The following is a 27,082-nucleotide window of genomic DNA, read 5'->3' as shown; positions in this document are numbered from 1 at the left end:
CACTACAAGGGCAGGAGCTGAAGCTTGTGTGCCGGACTCCAGAGCCCTGTCCTCTTGGCATCTATATACCTTGGCCTGCTGCTGCGGTGGTCTGTCCACACACCCACCCAGTGTCCAGAATTTTACTCCACAGTACCGCTGCTTCTAAAACTGCCACACTCACTTCACTAAGGGAAATGGGAGGCAGCCTAGAAAGCTTCTTCTCTACCCCTCCTCTGGCCCCCAAATCATTGCCTGAGCAACTGATTTTCTTTCCTCCTTTTCCCCTGCCCTCCCTGCCCTCCTTCCTTTCTCCCTTCCCTGCCTGATTCTTAAGGGCTGCGTAGACTCCTTACTCTCAGACACTCAAGATCCCAGTCCAGCCCCAACCTCTCCACTTCTACCTCCCACCTCTTCCCAAGCAAGCCCTTCCCGGAGTCAAATCCTCCCGAGGCAGCCCCTCGGCTCCCTGATCCCTCGTCTCCCTTCACAAGCTCCCCTGGGTCTAGAACTCCCCATGCCTCCCAGGCACACAAGCCCAAGTGCAAATTCCACTCCGTCCTGGCTAGGCAGTCCTCTCTGACCACACACATCATTCACACAAACGCCTTTGAGTACCTGACCTGTGCCAAGGAGATCCAGGAGGCAGGAAATGCAGTGACCTCACTGTCTGGGGAGTGAGTGGGGAATCACAAGAGCCGGGGTGGGGTGGGGGGCGGGAGGAGCAGAGAAAGCAGCAAGCCCGCGCAGGATGAGGCGGGCTGTGTGCAGAGGAAGGCCCAGGGGCTGGAGCCTGCATAAAGGGGAGACACAGGGGGAGGTGAAACGGGGGCAGGTCACGGAGGGGCCACGTAAGCCATCCTGCCTTATCTCGTCCACTTGAGTGCTCCAAAGTGTAGCCCCAGCCCACCTACATCAGAATCACCCAAGGCGTTTGTTAAAACGCAAATTCTTGGGTCCCCACCCACCTCTGGGGATGGGGCCCAGGAGACTGAATTTTTAACAAGTTCCCTGGGTAATTCCAATATACGTTTAGTTTTCCAACCACAGAAGAGGAGAGGGTGGAGGCAGATTGAGGGGTTTGAAAGGAACCCGTCAGGATCCAATCTGCTTTTTAGAAGAAACTGAAGCACGTAATCTCCCGTCTGTCTGGTTTTAGGTGTCTGCCTCCAAGGCGGATACTTGATGCCACTTACTCAGCAACCATCCCCTCTTCTTCCTTCCTGGGTTTCTGGAGAAACCCACTTTAGTCCAGATATCAAGCGGGCAGTAATGGGCTCTGGGAAGGGAGGCCCCCAACTGCACCCCGAGTGAAGGATCCTGATTGGACCCCTTTGTCTGGTCCCCACTTTCCCAGATACCTTTGCAGCAAGAAGTGGCCATGTGACAATTATGGCCCATGAGACACAGGGGTAGTTTGTGTAGAGTCTTCTGGGAAAGGTTTGCCTCCTGCTAACCTGGGCGGAGGTGAAAGAAAATCTGGCTAGTGCTGATCCTCCTGCTTCTAGACCCCAGGTGTGTGATAAGGGACCATCTCATGACCAAGAGGCAGCAAAGCCAGATAAGGAAAAGCTAATGTTCATGGGGAGCAAAGCAGAAGGATACAAAGAACCTGGTTCTTGAGGACACGGTTGAGCCACTGCTACAAATCCAGACCCCCCCATGCCCCCACCACCCCCATCCAAACCCCCGGCCAACATAAGACTTTGTGTGTGTGTGAGGCCACACTGCATGGCACGTGGGATGTTGGTTCCCCAACCAGGGATCGAACCCATGCCCCCTGCAGTGGAAGCACAGAGTCAACCACTGGACCTCCAGGGAAGTCCCCAACCTAAGACTTCTTGCCCTGAGATTATTAGAATATAAACATCTTGAGGGCAGGGCCTTGGTCTGTTGCATACACTCCCAGTGCCTTGAACAGTGCCTGGCAACAGGAGGTGCTCAATAAATAAGTTTTGAATGGATAAGTAAATGTCTTTACTGCTTACATCAGTTGAATCTTCTGTAGCTTGTAGCAAAGGAATCCTGATACGGTCGCTTCTCTCTCCAGCCTGAGAACCTCCAGAGAGCAGGAAAGGGACTGGGCATTACTGAACAGTGCATCCCACAGGCCCGGCACAAAGCCCACATCTAGTAGGATTAAGCAGCTATTTCTCAGAGGAGCCCCAGACACTGCCCGAGAAGTAGCTTCAGGCCTGCCAGAGCTGGAGGCTCGGATGTGCCAGCTCCCCTCACCTATTCCTGGGGTGAGAAGCCCCTGAGGCGGTTGACGAGAAGAGCATAATGTCCACTCTACGTTTCCCACACTAACTGATGCCTCCGGACCACCAACTGCAGGCTGAGAAGGTGGAATCTGGCAGCAAACGTTGCCATCAGATTCTTGTTGAGGTGGAAAGAACTTCTGAGAACGTCCAGACCCAACATCCAGGCAAGTCATGAATTTTCAAGCTACTGTGGTCAAGTCCTGATTCTAAGTGTGGCAGCCCTGGGAGGAGGACCAGTGAGGGGTGAGGGGCAGGGCAGGAGCAGCTTCTCAGACAGGACATCTGACATGATCTGGTTCCACCCCGCTGTCTCACAGATGGGAAAATGTGATCCAGGGCAGGTGGACAGCTTGGCACCCAGTGAGCGATGGCGTGTTTAATTGTGAACTCAGGTTGCCTCTTTTTTTTTTTTTTTTTTTTGACTTTTTTTTCTTATTTTTTTATTGAAGTAGAGTTGATTTACAGTGTTAATTTCTGCTGTACAGCAAAGTGACTCAGTTATACACATATATACATTCTTTTTTATATTCTTTTCCATTATGGTTTTTCCCAGGATATTGAATATAGGTCCCTGTGCTATACAGTAGGGCCTTGTTGTTTATCAGGTTGGTTTTAATCTCAAGAGGTTTGGGGATGGGTACTGGAGGGCGATCCTCTCAATTCTGCCAATTTGCACGCAGAATTAGGGATGAATAGGCATAGATCCACTTTTCTGAAGGAGGGGGCCCACAGTGTTCATCAGATTCTTAAGGTAGTATAAGACTAAGGAAAACTAGAGACAGTGGAAGAGGCCGGGTCACAGTCACAGGGCAAGTCACAGCAGACCTGAGACTAGGACTTGTGCGCTAGATTCTCAGTCACTGCCCTACGCTTCCACCCCACAGGAAAGGCACCAGATGGGCCTAGTCAGTGGGCACACCAATTTTTCCAACAGGTGGAGGGTCTGTTGTCCTGCTGGCATTGCCCATGGATGCTGACGGAGAACTAGGGAAGACCCTGGAGCCACACAAGAACAAACTCACTCCTGAACTGTGCCCAGAGGGTCCCCAAGCAAGGTGAAGGTCACAGATCCATGGCTTCTGGAACCTAAACACATTTCTAGTAAGACACGCTCTGCTCTTGGTTCAAATTGTTGATACACATCATGCTCAAGTCTTCCATGTTTCTACAGACTCCACTGGATACCACGCTGGCTTGCAAAGGGCCAACTCCCAAAGCAAATGACAGAATGATTAAACACAATGGCAAAGTATGAAAATTAATCGAGATATTTAATAGATGGTGCAAACCATAACTTCATCTGAATATAAATGTATGCACATGTTTCCAATGAGTTATCTCTCAGTTATCACAAACAGCAACAAGGACCTTAGAGCTATGTTAGAAAAATGTATAGCTGGAATTTAACAATCTCACACGCTCTCAGAAGAACACCATCCATTTCAAATCAGTGTCACAAACTCCAAAAAGACCAGGTGAGTGGGAGAGAGGAGTGGGCCAGGGTGGGAAACACGGGGGCCCGTACACACGTGATGGACAGAAATACAGCTCTTGAGGAAACCAAAATCAGATGCATTATTACAACCAAGGACAAGGAAAAGCCTATGGCCTTAAAAAAATGATTCTTCTGCCAGTACCATACAAGACTTACAAAGAGATGTGAGACAAGTCAGCTGACATAAAAGGACAGAGGCTACATTTTCAGATCATTTCAACTGCAAACGGTCGACCCTTTCCATTGAGGTTCAGCAGTGGAGTTAGCGTAGTCCAGAAGCTCAATGTTGGATTTGCAAATACAGTTTATTTTACAGAAATTCAACATTATAAACAGCAGGCACCTCCCAGCCCCCCACCCCGCTCCCCCCAACCCGTACCGCTGGGTGCAGACCATGCTATGCAGAGTGAGCAGTGATGCAGCCCTACTGCTTTGGAGGGAGATTCGAGAGCGATGGAACCTGCCTGCACCACGGCCTGCCTGCCCCACACACGCACGTGCCTGCCCGCCTCGCAGGCCACCAGAGTCTGTCTGGGCCCAGCCCGCGCTGGACCAGTTAAATGGATCCAGCCCAGGTCTCCAATTCCTTCATGTCGTCGTCTTCCTCTTCCTTCTTCTTGGCTGTGTGAAGAGAGGAAAAGCTGTTTAGTTTAGGAAGGCTGGCTGCAGTGCTCGCCACACACTCTGGCTGGATGCCAGGGCTGCGCTACATGGTGTCTACAAAATAGCCCCGCCCCTGCAGCCAGCCTCATCTCCAGGCTATCAGCAGACTGCTTCTCTGTGCCTAAAAGCTGCAACATACAACTCCAGATAACCAGGCACACTTTCCCCAGCACCTCCCCTCCCCTGACACTGGAGCCAGACAAAGCAGGGAGGACTCTACACTGAGAGTCCATCAGGCTCCATGCATGGCCTCAGTCCCAGAGCACGCAAGGTGGGGGAGAGCGGGAAGAACCCCGGAAGAGCTCTAATCCCCGCCCGCCACCCCCTTCCACCTCAAGGGCTTAATCCACCTCTATACACTGCTGGCAGCTTGCTGGACAGCCTCCGGACCCCCTCTGCCCTCACCCCACCCCAGGCAGCTGACTTGACTAGAGGGGCCACTTCCCCTTGATCTGTGGGAGAGTGAGGTGACACAGCCTGGTCACACCCTGCTCCCTGGCCTCTCTCTCCATGCCAAATCAAGCAGCTTCACCTTTTCTAGAAGTTCTGTGTGGAATACTTCTACCCAAGGTGAAACAGTGCGGGGCGGCGGGAGGTGCAGGCAAGGAAGAAGGAAGTGAAGGTTTTATAGAACCAGGTTTCTAAAAAAGCCAAAGCTGTTTCCTTCCTACCGTGGCAACCTCTGAGGCCCCGGCTTTTACAGGTGTGCACAGCACAGGATACTAGACGGGGAGCAAGAGCTGTCAAACTCTCCCCTTGTTTGGTGACACAGGGAAAGTAATTCTACAATAATGGTTCTCAACTGGCTGTGACCCGCCCCACCCCCCAACATCTGGCAAACTCCGGTGACATTTTTGGTTGTCAAAACTTGGGGAGGGGGATGCTACTGGCATCTAGTGGGTAGAGGCCATGGGTGCTGCTAGACATCCACAGAGCACGGGACAGGGCCCCCTCCCAGTCCCCACCCAAAGAATGGTCTGGCTATGTCAACAGTGCCAAGGTTAAGAAACCCTGCTCTACAGAGAAACTAGGAAAGAGCAGGTGACACTGTCTTTAGGGCTGTCACAACAGATCCTATCTGGTTCTCAACTCTGGGCAACTCAGGACCCAAACTGAAGCCAACCAACCACAAGATTACCCACCACGTGGGTCATGGGTATGTCATGACCGTGGCTAAGAAGTACTCACTGGGTTTTGATGGTAGGGATATAGAGGGAACATTTGGTAGAGGGACTGTTTCCGGTCCACTGATTTCCAGCAAATTCTTGTCTAGTTCCTCCTGTTCTAGTTCTTCTAATTCTGCCATGAGCTCATCCTGGTAAAAGCAAACACAAAAATGAGAGACAACCTGGGAATCCCAGCCCCTCCAGTGGTACCTCTTAGCTGATGGCTCAGCGGATGGCTCATTTTTTAAAAGCCCCACAGCCCCTCTGAGAAGGTCAGAGGGGAGATGAACTCCAGGTCCACACTCTGTGACTCAAATATCCTAAACATACTTCTACTGGTGAACGTAACACACTATGAGCTATTATTGCTGTCTATGTCTGGGGTCCCTGCACCAGGCTGTGAGCATCCTGAGAAAAGGGATTGTATTTTATCATTCCCATTTCTTTATCTCAGAACTGGGCGCACTGAGTGAATGTTCAGGAATGTCTGCTGAGTTGAAATGAACCTGACTAGTCCATCAAACTCCAGTCTGAAAACATGAAAACCCTGGTGCTGGGAGCCAAGGGTAAGAGCCACAGGCTGTTTCCTCAGCTATACAGTGGGAATCAGCACAAAGAATTAGGTTTGATGAAGAGAGCGTGACCTTCAGTGGACTCAAATCTAAGGCAGAATGAGGTACAGGGCCTGTAACTGTATTTTAAAAACCTAAGAGACCCAACGTTCTAATTGCCACAGCAGAAATTGGTAGGTGGCCAAGTTCCAGACGGATCCTTCAGGGGGGATCAGGTGTAAATGTTCCTTCCTTGGCTTCACCTTTATCTCCCATCAGAGTTGTCTGAGGGCAAATCCTGTAAACTTCTCCAGGGCATGGTGACCTCAGCTGTCCCAGCTCTGAGCCCAGGACTCACCACGGAAAGGTGCAGGTAACTACCTGTTGAAACCAATACTGACCGGAAGTCTGCTGAGGGGTCCCAACAAAGGTTCCTTTACTCCACCTAAGCTCCCCAAACAGTGAAAGCAGCCCTCAAAACCCAGAATTAGGGAGGGTTAATACCATGCCCTGTTAATACCATGCTCAAGTCTCTGGAGGGACGAGAACTGGTGATTTCCAAACCACATATTCCCTGCCAGAGAGGCTTCAAGAGCACATCAGAGGCAGCCCAGGAATCATTTGTGAAGCCTGTGTGATCTGCACGAAACCACTCACCTCGTCAAACTCTTCTCCAAACCCTACAGGTTTTGAAATAGCTGTTGAAATCTCTTCTGCAAGTTCCTGCTGGTCAGCAATGTCCTGCATTAACTCATCAACTTTATCGATGTCCCTTTAAATGAAACAGACAGATGTCACGTTGGACAGTCTGTGTAAAGAGGGCCTGTGAGGCAGAAGCAGAAGCCCTGCTCCCCGCAATCTGCTGCCTAGCCCCAGTCCCACAATTACTCCCTCTGAGGAATTCCTTTTTTGTCTCTACTTTGTCTTCCTCCTCCTCTTTAAAATAGAGGATCACAGAATCAAGAAGATGGAAGCATCCTTAGACATTGCCTAGTCCAACACCTTAAGGAAATAAGGCTTGGCAAAGTTAGGTGCCATTGTCAGGGTCTCTCATGCAAGCTGGTAAACACATTGGATGAGACCATGGGACTTGAACTCCTGGGCCAGTAGCTCTTCAAGCTCAAGGGCAACTCTGCACCGGGGGAGGTAAAATCACAAATCATAAAACAGAGCCACACCATTTGACAGGCCCTTCCCATCTACACAGATCCACTTATGGCTCCTCTACTAGGCCCCAAAGGAAAAGCAAACAATGCAGAATTATTTTCTGTAACACTGTCAATCATATAAACTTACAATTAATCAATATAATATACACATGTATACTTCAAGGCATGCACAGTATTCACTGAGACGTGCTGTGCGCCAGGCATCTTGGAGAACATGGACATGAAGCAGACATGGACCTCGCTCAGGAAGCTCAGTCCAGTGAGCATCCCCTCAGACGATAGCTCAGTTATTTGAAGGCTACTTTTCCTGCAATCCCACACTTCTAGAACAGGGATCAGCAAACTTTTTCTGTAAAGGGCCAAACAGTAAATATTTTAGAATTTGTGGGCCATACAATCTCTGTCACAAAAATTCAACCCTGCCATGTGCCACAAAAGCAGCCACAGACAATATGTATTAATGGACACAACTGTGTTTCAATAAAATTTTATTTACAAAAATTGACAGCAGGCCCACAGGCTGCATTTGGCCAGTCACTGTTCTACAGCGTGGCTGAGTACCCAAAGGAAGCAAAAAGGTGCTCCAAGCACCCCCAAATATACGATGCCAAGTTCAAGCACTAAAACAAATGCAGAATTTTGTTCTGTTTGGGAGAGGCCCTCATTTGGGGCCTAGTGTTACCCTGGCCTTTAATTACAAATATAACAAGCTCGGTTATCTAGTTTCTTCGGCCACTGTATATAAGAAGTAGCCACATAAAGGAAGGAATGCTGAGGTCAAGAACACTGTCAACATGATAGCCAAAGCCCAAGAGCAAGGGGGGAGGCAGAAAATTCCATCAAAAACAGACCTAAGAAGAGAGGGAGTTAAAGCCCTCAAATGTACCACATTTTTCAGGACCCCTGACAGCATGAGGCGAAAGTCACAGGCATTGATTCTAATCCCAGTTCTATCCAAGTTTACATAAACCCAGGGCAAGTCACCTCCCCTCCCTGGGACAAACTTCCCCACCTTGATGATCAGAGGCTTGGGTGAGAGAACCTCCTAAGGACCTTTCCAGCTTGAAACTCTATATTCATCCCAATAACCCTGAATTACTCAGAAAACACTGCTTCATTCCATGAGATCTGCTTCCGAGGGCAGCAGGGCACATAATCCATTTTAGAAGGAGTTCCAAAAAAGAATGCAAATTAAAACAAACTCAGGTGCTTGAATGGATAAGTCAAGGGGTCTGCCCAAGGCCATGGCCCGGGATTGAGGCACTCCAGGGCCAGCACTGTCCTTCCACATGGGTGCCCCCCTCCACCAGTGGGTGGCCACGTACATGTTGTCGTGGGCAGCCTTCATGGCTTTGGCGGCATAGCCCATGTTCTTGAGCACCTCGGTGTTGGTGTTAGCGTTCTCCAGGGCCTCTCGCTGGAACTCGATGGTTGACAGTGTGCCGTCGATCTGTGCCAGCTGCTTTTCATACCTCTTCTTGCGCTTCAGTGCCTGGAGGGCAGCTGCACAGGGGGAAGAAAACAGGGTTTCAGAGAGCCCAGACACAGGGCTAGAGTTCACTGAGTCTTCTCCCTAACTGTGATGGATGCACTTCAGTTTCTGCTTCCACTATAACAGAGGGCTAATAACCTCTCCTACAGAAAAAGCACATTCAATTTCCTAAGGAAACTATACTAGGGACTTCCCTGGTGGCACAGTGGTTAAGAATCCACCTGCCAATGCAGGGGACATGGGTTCGATCCCTGGTCCAGGAAGATCCCACATGCCACAGAGCAACTAAGCCCACACACCACAACTACTGAAGCCTGTGTACTCTAGGGCCCATGTGCCACAATTACTGAGCCTGCATGCTGTAACTACTGAAGCCCACATGCCTAGAGCCCGTGCTCTGCAACAAGAGAAGCCACCACAATGAGAAGCCCGTGCACCGCAACGAAGGGTAGCCCCTGCTCGCCGCGACTGGAGAAAGCCCATGCGCAGCAACGAAGACCCAACGCAGTGAAAAGTCAATTGTAAAAAGAAGAAAATTATACATAATTCAAAGACTTCAAAATGCAGCCACGCACATAAGCAAAAGTTCACACTCTTTGGTAACCACACACACACAAATCAAAGCATGGAGGGCACCGAGAAAAAGAATGTGCTTTGAAGTCAAATTGCCTTAGGTTCAAACCCCAGCTCTCAGACTTAGTGAGCTACTTAGCCTCCCTGATAGGTTCACTGTGAATGAGATAACATAACAGAAACACTTAGCACAACATTAAACACAGTGCACACCCAAAAACCCAGCAGCTCTAATTATTATAAGGCAGCTTTTTTTTTTAAGTCCTCAGAAGTCATTGCTAAGGTAAAGTATCTTTTTTTTAAAAATTAATTTATTTTTATTTTTGGCTGTGTTGGGTCTTCTTTTCTGTGCAAGGGCTTTCTCTAGTTGCGGCAAGCAGGGGCCACTCTTCATCGCAGTGCGTGGGCCTCTCACTATCGCGGCCCCTCTTGTTGCGGAGCACAGGCTCCAGACGTGCAGGCTCAGTAGTTGTGGCTCACGGGCCTAGTTGCTCTGTGGCATGTGGGATCTTCCCAGACCAGGGCTCGAACCCGTGTCCCCTGCATTGGCAGGCAGATTCTCAACCACTGCGCCACCTGGGAAGCCCAAAGCAGCTTTAAAGTATCATTTTATGTCAACTAAATTACAAAATAATAAATAACGACTATAGCAAATACTGGATCATTTGGGGTTAAAATGCTATCTCACACACAGCCGACAACTGTAAATTGTTATAATGTTTCTGAAAAGTAACATGGCAACACACAGCAACAGCCATAATATTGTTTCTGCCCTCTGACCCAGTAATTTCCTTCTGGAAACGTATTCAACAAAAGCCAAAAGCCGCATGCCTGAAGATGATAACTATAGCATTCTCTATCATAGAAAACAGCACAAGTGAAATAAAGACAGAACTCCCTGTCAGGGACTAATCTAGAGTCTGACCATTTGGTCAAATCAATGCCATCATCACTCTCAGCCTTCTGGTGTGTTAAGGCTATAGGAGATAATCTTTTAAGGTTCAGTCAGGGCAAGCAATTTGATCAAGATGACTTGGTAGCAGAGCAAGGGCCAAACCACACCTCCCGACTCAAAACCCAGGCTTCCCTCCCCTTACTATTTTAGTTCCCCTCTTTACACTGAAAAGCATCTTTAGCACACATCTTAGCTGGGCATCGAAGCCAGGAAGGAGGCTCTGCACAGAATCAAGCAGAAGGAATGGGCTGCCGGCACCTGCCTTGGCCTGAACAGCACTAGCCTCACATACATATGTAGACACATATGCACCCATGCACTCGTGCCCCCCCCAGCTCCATACCAAAGCCACCTCCTGCAGGCTGTAGGCAACAGTCAATCACCTCCCCAACAGGGCTGTGGTTTCTCCATATGTCCCCTGAATAGGTCCTGTACTCCTTCCACTAAAGCTCCCTGTTAGCCTAGGATAGCACCCTGAGAATCGTTTGCTAAGGAAATAGGGCCTTGGCTTGTATGTAAGCAGTCCATAGTTCCTTTAAAAGCAGCAGACAAGGGCTTCCCTGGTGGTGCAGTGGTTAAGAATCCGCCTGCCCTGAATGCAGGGGACACGGGTTCGAGCCCTGGGCTGGGAAGATCCCACATGCCATGGAGCAACGAAGTCCGTGTGCCACAACTACTGAGCCTTCACTCTAGAGCCCACGAGCCACAACTACTGAAGCCCGCATGCCACAACTACCAAAGCCTGTGTGCCTAGAGCCCGTGCCCCGCAACAAGAGAAGCCACCGCAATGAGAAGCCCATGAAGCCCGTGCACCACAATGAAGAGTAGCCCCTGCTCGCCACAACTAGAGAAAGCTCGCGTGCAGCAATGAAGACCTGGTGCAGCCATAAATAAATAAATAAATATCTAGATAGATAGATAGATAGATAGACAGATAAATAAATGAAAATGAAAAAATAAAAGCAGCAGACAAAAACCACCAGGAAAATTCCTCCAGCCAAAGGATAAAGCAGGCTAAAGAAACACTGCTAAAAATCTGAAGAACAATGAAATGTGCCTCATTAAAAGCTGAAAAGCCATTCAACCTGTTATCTCCCTCATTCTGGTATGAATGGCCAGATGGCCTATGACTTCAAAAAATCCAACCTGCAGTCACACCCAGGGGTCCCCAAGACCCTTTACTGAACGTCTTCACCTTCCGCTAGTCCTAAGCCATGCCTGCCAAGTAAGTACCTCACAACAGCAACCCTTTAAGGTAGAAATGACCACCCTTCTTAGCAGATGAGGAAACAGGTTCAGAGAGGCTCTGTAACTCAGGTTACCAGGTGGTAGGCAGCAGAGAGGGGATTAAGCCAGGTATGGAACTCCAAAGTCCATGGGCTGCCATACTAACTGTTATGCCTCCCAATGAATGAAAAAGACAGGACCCTGCCCTGGAGGCACCATCCAGTGCAGCAGGGAGCGTCCAGGGAACTGTGGGATCACAGAAGAGGGAGTACATATCCAACCATGCCATTCCTTTGCTTAAGAACCCGCAACAGCTCCCTCTGCCCACAGGACAAAGCCTCCACGTGGTTTAACGTGGCCTGCAAGGCCCTGCGGGAGGCAAGGGACTGGGATTCTCGCCACAAGCCTGGTTCTGGGAGCCTCAGCACCAGTTCCGAATCCCTTTGCCATTGACCATCATGGCACATGGAAGGCATCCGGGGAGAGTCCTGGTATACAAATGCTCAGGGCCTGGGGCTGCTTCCTCCTGACTTCGTGGATACTGTGTTGCTTTTCCACAGAAACCGACTTAGACACACCCTAATCAACAAGTGATTCTCAAGCCTTCTGAGGCCAATGTCCCACACGTACCCCTTTCCCAGGTCCTCCTCAGCCTCCCCCATCACCCACAACATAGCCCAGCCTATAACAACTTGTCCACCAGTCAAGATTCAATAGGTGTTCTGAGCGCCGGCTGCATGATAAGCAAGCAGGGCGGCTGCTGCAGTCCTGCCCGCCTCCTCCTTCAATCCTCCCGCATGGTCCAAGGGCACAGATCCCAGATCCACACCAACAAGACTGGGGATCAGAAAGGTGGAGTGGGGACTTCCCTGGTGGCACAGTGGTTAAGAATCCGCCTGCCAATGCAGAGGACACAGGTTCGAGCCCTGGTCCAGGAAGATCCCACATGTCGCAGAGCAACTAAACCCGTGCGCCACAACTACTAAGCCTGCGCTCTACAGCCCGAGAGCCACAACTAACTGAGCCCACGCGCCGCAACTACTGAAGCCCGCGTGCCTAGAGCCCATGCTCCGCACCAAGAGAAGCCACTGCAATGAGAAGCCTGAGCACCGCAACGAAGAGTAGCCCCCGCTAGCCACAACTAGAGAAAGCCCTCGAGCAGCAACCAAGACCCAACGCAGTCAAAAGTAAATACATAAAATCAATAAATTAAAAAAAAAAAAGAAAGGTGGAGTGGCTCATCCTGCTGTTATGGAGGGGAAGGCTCAACCACTAGTCTGTATAAACCCCCAGGTCTCTGCTCTTCCCACACGGGCTCGGGATGATGGCAAGTGACACTGGGACAGTTCTCAAGAACGAACAACAAGATGACATTTGCCTTGCTTCTCAGTGTCCTGAGTGTAGCGGGAGCCTTGATTTTATACAGTTAGCTAGCTATGTTCTGATTTTTAAAACCATTCCTTGCCTGTTAACATCATAGGTTTAGAACTGCTTTAACTTTTGATCGAATACATTTTCAATTGGCAGTGACTCCTTGCATGGCAATCTGGCATTTCTCTGATCTACACCCCGCTGCTAAAATCCCCCAAGCAATAAATTATCTGGAAGCAAACACCCAAACATACCAGGGAGGTAAGCAAGAGTCCCCCATGAATGAAATAATGTTTATATTATTCATCTTTACAAACTATCATCCAGCACAATGACTGGTACACAGCAAGTGCTTAATATATATTAAACTGAATCTCCAATTTCACCTGTTTTTTTAAGTTTTTCATATACTCTGCAGTATATGAAAATACTGTGGGGTACACCCATATGTTATCTCCTGTGTACCTCTTACTCAATGGAGAAAAGATAACATCTCATTGAAACACTGGCTAAAACAGTCATTGGGCAGCATTCTTTCCCTGCCTTCGTCCTGGTCCATAAAACAGGAACTTTTGCAAGGGCCCACCTTTCCCCCTGTATCCTCGCCACGAGGTGTGCCCTGTCTGAGGGGAGGAAAAGGTCCCGAGTGAACAGCCTGGCCCTCCAGGGCTCCCCTTCCTGCCTGCAGGGTTCACACGGTCTCTTCCCCTCCTTGCAGTGAACTCTCCAGGACCACCATTTGTTTACCCCAATCTAAATCCTGTGTGTATTTCTCAGCTAGTTGAGAACCTCAAAGTGAAAGGGTACGTGATTTGTTTCCCCCTTTCCATACATGGTTCATGAGTAGAGTAACCTTGAAATTTGACAGGGGGTCAGCCTTTGGGCTGCCAGGAGAATATGTGTAAACATAAATATTCAGAGCACTTGAACCACCCCGTATCTTACAAACATGTGGCACACTGGTGAAGTATAACTTAGGGCAAGCTAAATGAGTAAAAATGCCTCTCTTCCTGCAGACCGTTCCACTTCAACTAAAACAGCCTCCATCCCAATCTTATTGCTGACCACAAAAATTTGCTTCTATATATAGCCAAAGCCTAAAGGGCCTGACCCAATGTTTTTCATAAATATGTACTAGCTCTTAGTATCTTGCCTTATACTTCTCCAAATTCCTGATGGTTGGTTTAAAAAAACAAGTACTTAGTTCTCAATACAAGGTTTAAAAAAAATGTAATCATGTGAGGTGATGCACGTTAACTGAATGTATTTTGATAATCATTTCACAATATATACATACATTAAATCATTACATTATACACATAAAAATAATATAATGTTATATGTCAATTATATCTCAATAAAACTGGTGGGGGGGAATGGAAAAAAAATAAAAACAAGTACTGGGTTAACAAGGAGTTCATCTAAACCAAATATTCAAAGAAGGTGTCCAAATAAATCCCTTTTCTGCCAAAGAACCCTGCCCCCCCACCCCACCCCCGCCCCCGCCTTATCATTCATAAACCCAATGCTTTAACACTGAAATCTACCCCAGGCCAATAGAAGTTTAAAAGGTTGTTTTTAGATGGAAAAAAATAGTCCTCAGAATCTCCATATTTAATTATGCCTTTGCTGGTTCCAAGAGAGTAATTACAGCGGCAATTACAGAATCTAATAACCAGCTTTATTGGCTCTGAAAGCTGAAGCAAAAACAACTCCAACCATGTTGAAATAAACATTGGTCTCCAGACAGTTGCTTCATTAGAAACTCTAAACAGCTATTTGAAGCAAAAATACAGAAGAGATACCCTAAGAAGCAGAGAGACCAGTGGAAAAGACATTCACCCAGGACCAGAAACTCCTTCTGCAAGGCATCTGTTAGTGACTGGTACAGAAACCATTTTCAAAGAATGCATCAGTTCGGTACAACTAGGTCGGACATTCCTTTTTCCTGGGCAAAGGCAGACTTAAGACTTATCTTTGAAGAGTTGCTGAGGAGGGCAAGTTTGCCTGCCCTGATCTGGGGGCATTCAGAATAGAGGCCATTAGCCCAGGGCATCTCAACAGATGCTAAGATCTCATAACTGTACACTAATGACTAATACATTGAGATTCAGGCACTGGGGAGAAGGAGGGTCCAGTAATATCCTCTCACTGAATGAATGATGATGTCTAGAGTCCTTTCAAAGACTCAAGATTCTACATCTGAATTCATGCAGCAGAAGGTCCAAGGGCTGGGAGAGGAGGAGAGCGCTGGTTCTTTCCCACTCTCAGCATGAACTACATAGAAAACACAAACACACTCCAGGGGACACTTACCCACAAATGCAACGCTAAGTGAGAATTCGGAAGAACCTTCAGTGGCTTGGTCACGGCAGAGCTACTGGCGGGCATGGAGCCGGTGAAGCTGAGGGAGCCCTGCTTTGCCCACCTCCAGCAGTCAGATGCTCCTTGCTCACTGCGCCCATGAATAAACCTCAGATGTTCAGTGTACCCTCAGCCAGGAGAACCACACCTGGCCCTCAAGCCACTAGTTGCTTTGCTGGGGTCACCTGTCATCTGCCCTGTGTATGGGCAAGAAAAGACCTAAAGTCAAAACTACAAAGTTCACCACCAATGTCAAAGAAACCCATCCTCCCACAGGGACGGTTATCAGTAAGCATCCCTGCACCACATGGCACTGGATGTCCTGCCAAACCCTGACCAAATGAGAGTTACAATCTTGGCATCAAAGGTAGAGGGGGCTTGAAGGACTCTCGGAGATCCCAAAGTCCAACCCATCTCATTAGAAACTGAGAAAAAATGATGCCCAGAAAAGGTGACATGGCCTGCAAGGATCCCACAGTGAGTTAGAGGAAGAATCAGGACTAGAACCCAGGTCTGCAGCCCAGGGCTCTTTCCACCACCTCAACTCTGTTACCTCCAAATTAAGTCGCTATAAATAAATCAGCAGCTCCCCCGGCATAAGGAAAACAGTCTCCTAATGCTCTTTCATCCAATCATAAACTCTGTCTTTTGCAAACCCTATTTAAAAGCTCACGCTGGGACTTCCCTGGTGGCGCAGTGGTTAAGAATCCACCTGCCAATGCAGGGAACACGGGTTCGAGCCCTGTTCCGGGAAGATCCCACATGCCGTGGAGCAACTAAGCCCGTGCACCACAACTACTGAGCCTGCGCTCTAGAGCCTGCGAGCCACAACTACTGAAGCCCGCGCGCCTAGAGCCCCTGCTCCGCAAAAAGAGAAGCCACTGCAATGAGAAGCCCACGCGCCGCAACTAGAGAAAGCCTGCGCGCAGCAATGAAGACCCAACGCAGCCAAAAATAAATAAAAAATAAAACTAAAATAAAATAAAAGCTCATGCTGACACATCAAAGAACCGGAAAGCTACCTGATATGCTCCCCTAAGTCCCCATTTAGAAGAAAAAGAAAAACGAACGGAAAAGAGGTGCTGGTCTGCCTGGTTCCAGAGGACTCTCCCCAGAATAGGTGCTGCTGATCCTGCCTGTAGTTTCAGAAGGCGGGGGCAGGACTGGGCTCTCACTTCTCTACCTTGTATAAAGGTGCCAGGAACCTACAGAAAGGTCTCCAAAACCAAAATGCCCAGAGTCGATTTTGTGTTCATCGTCACTCAGTGTCCCAGGCTCACCTGTGGAAAAGAGGGTCTCATCCTGCCAAAGCCTTAGAATGCTGTCCCTGACACTGCTGTGTTTATTCCCCCACAGCTGGAGAGTTCAGGCTAGAGGTGCAGACAGCATTTTTCAGAGCAGCCTCCTTCTCTGTGTTGTATCTCCCAGTTCCCCTAATTTGCTCTCCGTGGCCTGGAGCTAATACACTCCATTTAGCAATGATAAAATAAGTACTTGTGTATGACCAGGAAAGCAGAGCCTGAAATCCTGGCTGACTTCATCAGCAAACACACAGGGAGTATAGTACTCCCTTCGAGGGAAAATTCTAGAGAGAAAGAAAAAAGCCCCTTAACTGTTTAACATGGACAGAGATGAAAGAAATAAGCCCCACTCAATTAACAATCTAACAAACTGCTTCAAAGTCATTTAAACAGCAAACAGAAAGTATGTTCTGTAAAGAAAGGTAAAGCCAAGATAAGACACGGTCAAATAAGCTTAGGAAATGCAGGGTCACATCAAATTACAATGGTCATTTACGGAGTCCAGTTGTCCAGCTGTGAGTTTCAGCTGCACTATCAAGTAAACCCTAAGCAAATTACTTAACCTCACTAATCCTCAGGTAATAATAAAACCCACCTCATGTTATTGTGAGGATTAAAATGAGACATGTATGTGAAGCTCCTGGCACTGGGCCAGACATGCATACGTGTTCAGTTCATGTTGGTCACTGGTATTACTACCTGCAGGACTTCTCAGAGCCTATTTTAGTAGAAAAAGAACCAATACCACTACGAGTCCCTGTGCCACCCCCCACAAAAAAAAAAACAGCTTGGGAAAAAACAATTTAAAACCACCTTGATTATGTACCCAACACAAGCTCCATCAACCTCTGTCCTGGTTGACTTGTACCAGCACTGGGGCACAGAGAAAAGAGCACAGGGCTTGGTGTCAGAATCCTGGCCCTGGGTCACACTGGCCTGGGGTAAATTATTTCACCTCTTCATCAAATGGAAAATGGGAGTGATATAGCTACCCCAAGGACAGGTGAGAAAGATAATCTCTGAAAATACTCGATAAACGTGAGCATTTTCCTTTTCTCCCTCTCTCTTTCCTTGCCCGTGTCTGACATTCTCTCTGAGGAGCTCTGTATCTTCCTGTCCCTCCCCCAGCCCAGCGCGTCCCTCCAAGAAACAGTATACAGCTGAGGCACAGTGGAGAGAAATATATAACAGCAGCTAACACCTATGGGGGGCTTCTTGGATGCCAGGCACCATGGCTTGTGCTTTATGTGCTCACTGGTCCCCCCAAAAAATCCTACCCTACGTGGTAGGTACTGTAGTGTCCCATCTCAAATGGGGAAATTGAGGTTCAAAGAGTTTATCGCCTGCCCAAGTCATACAGTTAAGCAGTGGCAAGCATGGGATCAGTGCCAGGCTGCCTATCTGTAAAGGACATGTTATTACTCCACGAAGGAACGTCTACCCTGCACCAGCTGGCCTGCTTCTGCCTGAGTCTGGGGATCTGAGAGCCTCTGTGCTTCCCCACCCAACAGATTCTACAAGCCAGCAGTCTAGCACCAAAGGCATCCAAGGGGCAGCTCAGTCTGCCCAGAAACTCTCAACTAATCGATAATCCATGAGAGTAGGCAGTAAAAGCCTCTGACTAACAACAACAACAACAAAATTCTAGTGGATTTTAAATTGGTTAGACATACACGTGATAAAATCCAACCATTTAATCAACCCCTCTGCATTTGGGATGACAATTCTACATAGTTAGGGAGTTTGTAGGGAGGCTTTTGGTTTTGTTTTAAAGAATAAATGTCTTCTTTCCTCGTGCTTGCCTTATCTTTTCCCTAGACCACAAGCTTCTTAAGGTTCTCAAGAGCCGAACAGCACTGAGACAGGGAAGGGGGGGCATTCCAGAAAGTCCAGCGTTGCCCTGTCATTTCTTCTGAGGCCAGTGGGCTGGGCCCTCTGTCTTCTCTCCCCATAATGGCCTCCAGATCTTTTCCAAGACCGAAAATGACCTCCCCTCTGTATTCTAGAGGACCCAGAGACCACAGCTGTAAGAACTTGGTAAGGTTTCTCAAACCCCTGTCACTTGTCCACTCTTTTTTTCTGTGTTAACCCTGACTGGAATGCCTAGAACTCTAAAACCAAAGGGTCCAGGGCTTGTTTAAGGGACAGCGAGTCTGGGACCTCCTCTGGGACCTCCCCTGTGACTACATTTGGAGAGAGGTGGCAGTGACCCAGAGTAAACAGCAGATGATTCCAGAGTGGGCCAGTGGGAGTGGCCTGGGCCATGAGGAGGAAAAGAAAATGGCCAAGGGGAGTCAGGCTCTCCCAGGGGAATAGCGCAAAGGCCTGTGTGGCTGCATCCTCTTGTCCCCGAAAGGACAGATGATGGCTTCCCACGGCTCTGCTGCAGCTGGGTTCAATTTGGGCAGGAAGAGGAGGTGTTCCACTTCCTGGAAACAGCAGGCATCCAGGAAGTACCTCCTTGTGATAAGGGTAACTCGAGGCCAGGCTGGGGAACTAGGATCCCAGGAAGGAAAGTGACCTGCCCTTGGTTTTTAAGGGCCACAGTCAGATAGCCTATGTTCTGGGATCTAAGGCAAGGTTCTTTCCTGTATGGCAACCAGGTCACAGAATTTCATTTAAACATCTATCAGAGGCTAAAATTGCGCACCCATACAGTCCACAGATTTGTCTTAGTTGTCCCATGTCTTAACGCATAAATTTGATTTGAATGCACATTTCACACAAAAATCCAGATTTTGGGCTTCCTTTTGAAAATGCAGATTTTCCGGCAACACTGAGCCCACACTGCTGTCTGGCAACAACCGAGTGGCGCTAAGTAGCAGCAGCGCTTTTTGAAGGGGCACATACTCTCCAATTCACCTCTGCCCACCACCTTACACCTGACCACCCCGCAACATCTTAGTTCTGGAGGTCAACCCCTTGCCTTCAGGCAGTTAAGGTTATGCCCAGTTTAAAGACAGGCAATGGAAGCCCCAAACGTTCAACAACTTGCTCAAGGTCACATGGTTAGAGGTAATGGCCAAGGAAGAATCCAAGCCAGGTGCCCTGCCCCTGGACAATGCTCCTTCCACTACTCCTAGGGAGACCTCTGACTAGACAGAACCTGCAACCCAGGTCCTGTGCTCCTGGATTCGGCTTCTAGATCTAACTCTGCCAAGACCAAATTACGTCACTTAGCAAGGCCCCTCATTTCTTAGGGCCTCAGACTCCTCATCAAGGATATGAGAAGAGTGGATCAGTTCCCTCCTGAGGTCCTCCTCCAGCTCTAACAATATGTGAAACTATACAGCTCTAAGATTTCCAGTGATTGGTTGAAACAAACACAAAAGGTTGTTTCTGATTGACCCTGTGTGATCCGGAAAATGTAATTAACATCAATACATTTCCCGAGTATTTAACATAATCAAGTTTTTCCTGTCCAATGAAATTAGCAGTATCTCTTTTTCACAAACTGAGTTAGAAAAATCAGAGGCCACTTCCAGCCTCTGAACTCTGCTGCTCTAGCTGGGTGGAGGAAGTTAACACTCAGATCAAACAATAGCCACAAATATCAATCACAAATGTCATTCAGGGAGAAGAGGTAACTGCAGTTAGACTGCAGGCCCCGATGCCCTCATCCTCCATCTCTTTGTAAGTTCTAGGACTGCTGACATCCTCTCTCGGAAATCCCTCTCTTCTGCCAGCCTCTGGGGAGACACCCTTGGCCTGAGGTTCCCCAGCCCCTACAACAATTTCTTCTTGGCTTTTTTTTTTCCTAGATTCTTTCCCTCCTCTTCTCAATTCCTAATAGTTGCATGGAGCTCAAATCTTGGCCCTGCGTTTTTTTTCATATACTAACCTGAGCTAACACCTATTCAGAGCCTTGTATTTTATTCCTTCATTTAATCCTCACAGTAAGGAATTGAATTAGTCTTTTTAGCCCGTTTATGGATGAGGAGATTGGAGGCTGGAGAGATCCAGTAACTTGCTAAACTCTCAAAGCTTGTGAATAACTGGCAGACTCAAATCCACACTCCTGCTTCTAGCCAAGAAGAATGGTAGGGAATGGATCTACCTCCCCACCTAAAATAAATGAAACAATGGTTTTCAAGACACTGGACATCAGGCAAAAAAGGACAGCAATTCTGGGAGATGAGGAAATAAACAAGGTGGGGCTTCCCTGGTGGCACAGTGGTTAAGAATCCACCTACCAATGCAGGGGACATGGGTTCGAGCCCTGGTCCGGGAAGATCCCACGTGCTGCGGAGCAACTAAGCCCGTGAGCCACAACTACTAAGCCTGTGCTCTAGAGCCCGCGAGCCACAACTCCTGAAGGCCGGGCGCCTAGAACCCGTGCTCTACAACAAGAGAAGCCACCGCAATGAGAAGCCCGCACACCGCAACGAAGAGTAGCCCCTGCTCAACACAACTAGAGAATGCCTGCGCAGCCAACTTCTTGGGGAAGACCCAACACAGCCAAAAACAAATAAATAAATAAATTTATTTTAAAAAAGAGAGAAAAACAAAGTGAGCCCTACAATTGCCCCAGTTTTTTGCTTTGAGTTTCCAGACTTCAGTGCAAGGAGAGAAAACCCAGGCAGAACCTGGCAGACTTCCTGAGTTGAAGAGATAAGAGTCGAAAGTCTGGGGAGACCAAAACTGCTAGAGTTCACAGGAGAGAGTACCAGAGAGGAGAGAGCTGCAGAGAGAGAACAAACTCTAGAGATCTGCAGAGGGTCCCCCTCAAGTATTCAGTAGAATACTGATCAGTACGTGTGTATGAAGAAACTACCTGTGGCCAGGGAAAGAACCACTTGAAAAGATTAGAGAAAACAGTACCAGGTAGGTGTTCACATGGGGCTAGATATAGTGCCTCCTCCTTAGCCATACTGGAAAAGTCATAATTCACAGGACTTTGGGTAGAGTATTCAGAAGGGTCTTGTCTCAACAGCAGGAAATAACTAGCCTTATACAAGATAAACATTGCTGTGGGCCCACCTAACAAATCTTAAAAGCAAGACCCAAAAGGACAAACTGTTACCAAGGAAACTATGCCCAAACAAAGCTTGAGAATATTTATAGGAATACAGAAATATCCAACACCCAACAAGGTAAAATTTACAATATTTGACATTGAATCAAAAGTTACCTTCAAAGAAGCAAATGAACACTATCCACAATGCAGAGAAAAATCAATCAATTGCAAGTAGCCTAGAACTAATACAGATGTCAGAGTTAGCAAAGACTAAAGTTAAGGAGACCTACAGAAGATATATTTTAAAAAAAGATGTAAATTGAGCTTCCAGACATTAAAATTATTGGATGGGATTAACAGCAGATTAGGACTGCAGAAGAAAAGATTTGTAAACTTCAAGACATAGCAATAGAAACTATCCAAAAATGAAACACAGGGAAAATTTTTATTTATTTATTTATTTATTTATTGTTTATTTATTTATTTATGGCTATGTTGGGTCTTCTTTGCTGCTCATGGGCTTTCTCTAGTTGCGGAGAGCAGGGGCTACTCTTCATTGCAATGTGCGGGCTTCTCATTGCAGTGGCTTCTCTTGTTGCGGAGCACGGGCTCTAGGCGTGCAGGCTTCAGTAGTTGTGGCATGCAGGCTCAGTAGTTGTGGCTCGGGGGCTCTAGAGCGCAGGCTCAGTAGTTCTGGTGCACAGGCTAGTTGCTCCACAGCACGTGGGATCTTCCTGGACCAGGGATCGAGTCCCTGTCCCCTGCATTGGCAGATGGATTCTTAACCACTGTGCCACCAGGGAAATCCCGAAAAAAATAATTTTAAAAATGAAAAGAGCTCAGTGAGCTGTGGGATGGCTGCAAGCAGCCTCTGTAAGTGTAACTGGAGTCCCCAGAGGAGAAGAGTAAATAAAAAAATATTTCAAGAAATAATGGCCAAAATTTTTCCAATGTGATAAAAACCAAAAATCCACAGATCCAAGAAGCTCAACAAACCCTGAGCATGAGAAAACTATACCAAAACACATCATAACAAAACTGCTCAAGGGACTTCCTGGTCCTTCCTTCCTGAGCAACTAAGCCCGTGTGCCCCAACTACTGAACCCGCATGCCCCAACTACTGAACCCGCATGCCCCAACTACTGAAACCATGTGCCTGGAGCCTGTGCTCCACAACAAGAGAAGACACCACAGTGAGAAGCCTGCGCTCCACAACGAAGAGGAGCTCCCGCTTGCCACAACTAGAGAAAGCCCGTGCGCAGCAACAAAGACCCAACACAGCCAAAAATACATGAATAAATAAATTTATTTTTAAAAATAAAATAAAGTAAAAGATCCAACTATATGGTGCCTACAAGGAATATACTTCAACTATAAAGACAAATAGGCTAAAACTAAAAGGATGGAAAAAGATATACCTTGGTTACACTACTCAAAAGAAATTCAAGTGGCTATATTAATTAATATATCAGACAAGCAAATAATATTTCCAGGGACGAAAAAGGTCATTTTATAACGATAAAGGATCCATTTATCAGGAGGATATAACAACTGTAAATGTTTATATACCTAATAAGAGTTTTAAAATACATGAAGCAAAAATGGATAGAACTGCCAGGAGAAACAGACAAATCCACAATCACAGTCAGATTTCAATACCCCTCTTCAACAACTGATAGAATAGTAGACAGGAAATCAGTAAGGATACTGAAGGCTTGAACAACAAACTTGACCTAATTGACATTTGTAAAACACTCCACTACAAACAGCAGAATACTCATTCTGTTCATGTGTATAACAAAACATTTACCAAGATGGATCAAATTTTGGGCCATAATACAAGTCTCAGTAAATTTAAAAGGATTTAACTCACACAAAATATGTTGTCTGACCACAATAAAATTAAATGAGAAATCATAAACAGAAGATCTCTGGAAAATTCCCAAGTATTTGGAAACTAAATAACATATTGCCAAATAACCCATGGGTCCAAAAAGAAATAAAATAAGAAATTACAAAGTATTTTGAACTGAATGAAAATGAAAACACAACATATCAAGATTTGTGGGATGCCATTAAAGCACAAAGGGAAAATTTTATAGCACTAAATGCCTATATTAGAAAAGAAGAAAGACTTCAAATCAGTGACTTCAGCTTCCACCTTAAGAAACCGGAAAAAGAAGAACAAATGAAAACCCAAAGAAAATAGAAGAAAGGGAATGAGGATCAAAGTGAAAATCAATAAAATAGAAAATAGATAGATGTTAACTACACTTATTATAGTGATCATTTATTGGGTAACCACTTATTGTGGTTATCATATATACACACCAATCAGTACGCTGTACACCTAAAACTAATACAATGTTATATGTCAATTATATCTCAATAAAAATTAAATAAATAAAATAGACAACAGAAACAATAGAGGTCAATGAAACAAAAATCTGGCTCTTTGAGAAGATGAATAAAATTGAACTTCTAGCCAGACTGATCAGGAAAAAAAAAATTACTAATATCAGGAATGATAGGTGTAACATCACTACAGATTCCACAGATGTTAAAAGGAGAAGAAGGGAATATTACAAACAACTTCATGCCAGTATTCTGACAACTTAGGATGACAAATACCTTGTACAACCCAAATCCATGCTCCTTCTACTATATGAGGAATTACACTTTGCTCATGACACTGCTACAAAAGCAGGGACAAAAATGATACAGTCCCAAGGCTGAGGGCGCTCACAAACCAGCAGACAGATGGACAATGCGATATGATGAGAGGTACGCACAGGGAACTGTGGGCGCCCCAAATAGGAGAACCTAACGTTTGGAGTTACCACACGTTTTAAAGAATGATAAGAGATAGCCAAGAGGCACCTATCCCAGGCAGGAAGAACAGAGGGCAGGAGAGAATGAGGGAGGGAGGAAACAGAAAAGCCCAAGAGAGAAACGCAAGAACAAGCTTTATGCCTTGTTAATATCCCAGAGTTAGAGGGAAGCCAGTGAAAAATTTGAAGCAGGCCAGGAGCTGATCAGATTTGCCCTTCACAAAGCCCCCTGGCTGCTGTGGAGAAAAAGGACTGGCAACCCACTACAATAACCCAGAGGGTTTGGATTTAAGGGGCTGAACTAAGGCCACAGCAGAGGGGCTGACCAGGGGAGGATGAACTTGAGAGATACCAGGAGGGAAGACTCCATGGGCCTATATCACTCGTTTGAATGTACAGGGGAAGGAAATGGAGAAGGAGTCAGGAATGACTTCCAGGCTCCCAGCAGGGGCAATCAGGTGACTGAGATACCATTTCTCAGAGAAACTAGGGACTCAGGGGAGAGAAGATGAGGCAGGAAGGGAAAGACCATTCTCAGCAGGTCTTTCTGTGGAGATATGAACTTCAAAATTCAAAGTAGTGCCTGAAATTTGAATTAACTTTCTCTAAATCCATACGGCAAAGACAAAGAAGTTCAGGGACTTCTGGGTGGGTCAAATCTAAGTAATTTCTTACAAAACTGTAAAGAGCACAGGATTCAAAGGTAACCTGATTGCTACCATTTCTGCATGTGTGTCAGGAAAATATATAGGTATATGTCTGTAATTTGCAGAGACTATCTCTGGGCTTTTTATTCGGTTGCCTCATGAAGGGACACTGAATGGCTGGGGCAGAGGAGGCACTTTAAAAATTATGGACCCTTTACATGACTATCTAATCAAAACAAACAAACAAAAGTAACTTAAATAAAACAGCCAATTTCTTCCCCATCCGCAGATATGAAAAGGCAGTTCTATTTAAAACAGCAAACATTTACTAAGAACAACTTAACAACGCCCGGCACTGCCACTGTGGTCTGGTACCGCAGTGGAGTGAAGGCCCTGACTGAGCTCCTCCCAGTACCCGCCAGGTCCAGGGCTTACTTGGGTTGACCAGGTTCTTGGCTGCAACAGACAGGAAGCAGAGCCTGCCCTTGGTTTCCTTTCCCAGGCTGGAATAAAATGCTTCTTTTCCAGCTGTCTTTTCTTCCTCTACTTCCAGCTGAATCCATGCCAATAAGAGCCCCCTTCTGCCTGAGCAACCATGACAGCACCCTGGCAACTTAGATGACAACAGAGGTCTGGGGGCTGGGGTCTTTAGTGGGGAAGTGGGCGGGGGGGAATGCCAGCAGAAAAACACTTTTCAGGGTTTCTCCAAAGTAAGAGAGAAAACCAAACCAGCCTCCTCTCCTTTTAGAATCAGAGACACATGAGAGGGTTGTAAAGACAAACCACCTTCCTTACCCAAATGGCAGCAAGGGATGGAGGACAAGAGGAGCCACAGGAAGCTGGCGCCTTTCTGGAAAAAGACAATCTTGCCTTAGTCCACAAAAAATGTGGGCACAGAGCCCCAGAGTCCTGGAACCCTATCGCATACCTCCATCTTCACAGTGCCTGTAATTTAACTAGAATGTGAGCTCCTGGGAGGATGGACTGTGTCTCTCTATCTCAGCATCCTTGGTACACAGTAGGTGCTCAGTGAGGGATGGTTGGCTGGACAAACACACTCTTGGGGAATAAATCCAACCTTGTTTGTACAGAGGAGGAAACTAAGGCCCAGGGAGGTTCAGGCACAGAGTAAGCGCTCAGTAAACCCCCGCTGAACCAACGCCTGGTGGAGGGGTGGGCCTAGGACCAGAAACCAGGTCTCCAGTCCTTTTCCACAGGCCCTACCGGGGCTGAGAAAGAATGGATGAGCAGGAGCAGTGAGCTCTTCCAGGGACGAGGAGAAAAGTGCAGGGGCAATTGTTTTCCTAAGGACCAACCCCCTCAAACTCCAAGCCTCTGCAAACAGACCCTGCCTCCCTGGCCATAGGGGTGGAATAGGCTTGTGATGCAAGCTGGGTTGCAGAACAGCCCCTCCTCCATAAATGATTGGTCTAGTCATGAGCACATGACCCAAGCAGCCAATCAGATTCCTTCTCCAAAATCTGCTAGGAGATTCCAGAGGAGAGAAATGGGGGTAGAAGGAGGCAGCGATTCTTTTACCCCCAGGATCCAAAGCTACAAGCCAGAGCAGCCTGTGGCCATCATGGCCCAGACTCACGGGCAGTCAGTCAGTAAATCAATAAATGAGCAGAAAGAGACCAGCTCCACCCTGCCCTTCCCCACAGTCATGGATCAACAAGTCCCCAGTCACCTGCAACTAAAACCAAACTGGCCAATTCAGAAAATGAGGTAGAACAGAAAAATAGCAGGGGAGAGAATCTGGAGCAGGGATTCTCAACCTGGGTTCCAGAATCCCTAACACGACATGCAACATTTCCTATGTACTGTATGTGTAGTTTTCTGAAGCACTTACTGGATTTTCAAAAGGATCCATGACCCCCAAGGAGTTAAAAATGAGGGAGCTAGAGCAAAAGGAGACAGATTTTCCCAAAGCCAGAACCTCCTGGATCTAGCAGGAGTTCTTGATTGGTCCATCAAGTTCTGCAGGTCAATTTCCTTACTATTTCCATCTCCCAAACCGGCTGCCCCGAATTTCCTCCATGCCTTACCACTGCAACAGCCTCTGCACAGATCTTAC

At 47.1% G+C, this 27,082-nt stretch overlaps 1 protein-coding gene across 1 annotated transcript in view; it reads right to left on the bottom strand.

The window, feature by feature from the left end:
• Window positions 1-3,495: 3,495 nt before the first annotated feature.
• CHMP4B (charged multivesicular body protein 4B) overlaps window positions 3,496-27,082 on the bottom strand; it is a 47,477-nt gene continuing 23,890 nt past the window's right edge. The window contains exons 2-5 of the mRNA XM_079720085.1: window positions 8,613-8,790; window positions 6,776-6,890; window positions 5,590-5,716; window positions 3,496-4,359 (exon numbers count right to left, since the gene is read on the bottom strand). Coding sequence (XP_079576211.1) covers window positions 4,295-4,359; window positions 5,590-5,716; window positions 6,776-6,890; window positions 8,613-8,790 — 485 coding nt within the window. The 3' untranslated portion in view covers window positions 3,496-4,294. The remainder of the gene's footprint in view (window positions 4,360-5,589; window positions 5,717-6,775; window positions 6,891-8,612; window positions 8,791-27,082) is intronic.

The sequence above is a fragment of the Hyperoodon ampullatus genome, assembly GCF_949752795.1.
Source record: "Hyperoodon ampullatus genome assembly, chromosome: 14".
Classification (NCBI taxonomy): domain Eukaryota; kingdom Metazoa; phylum Chordata; class Mammalia; order Artiodactyla; family Ziphiidae; genus Hyperoodon; species Hyperoodon ampullatus.
This window is presented reverse-complemented; position numbering and strand designations above follow the sequence as displayed.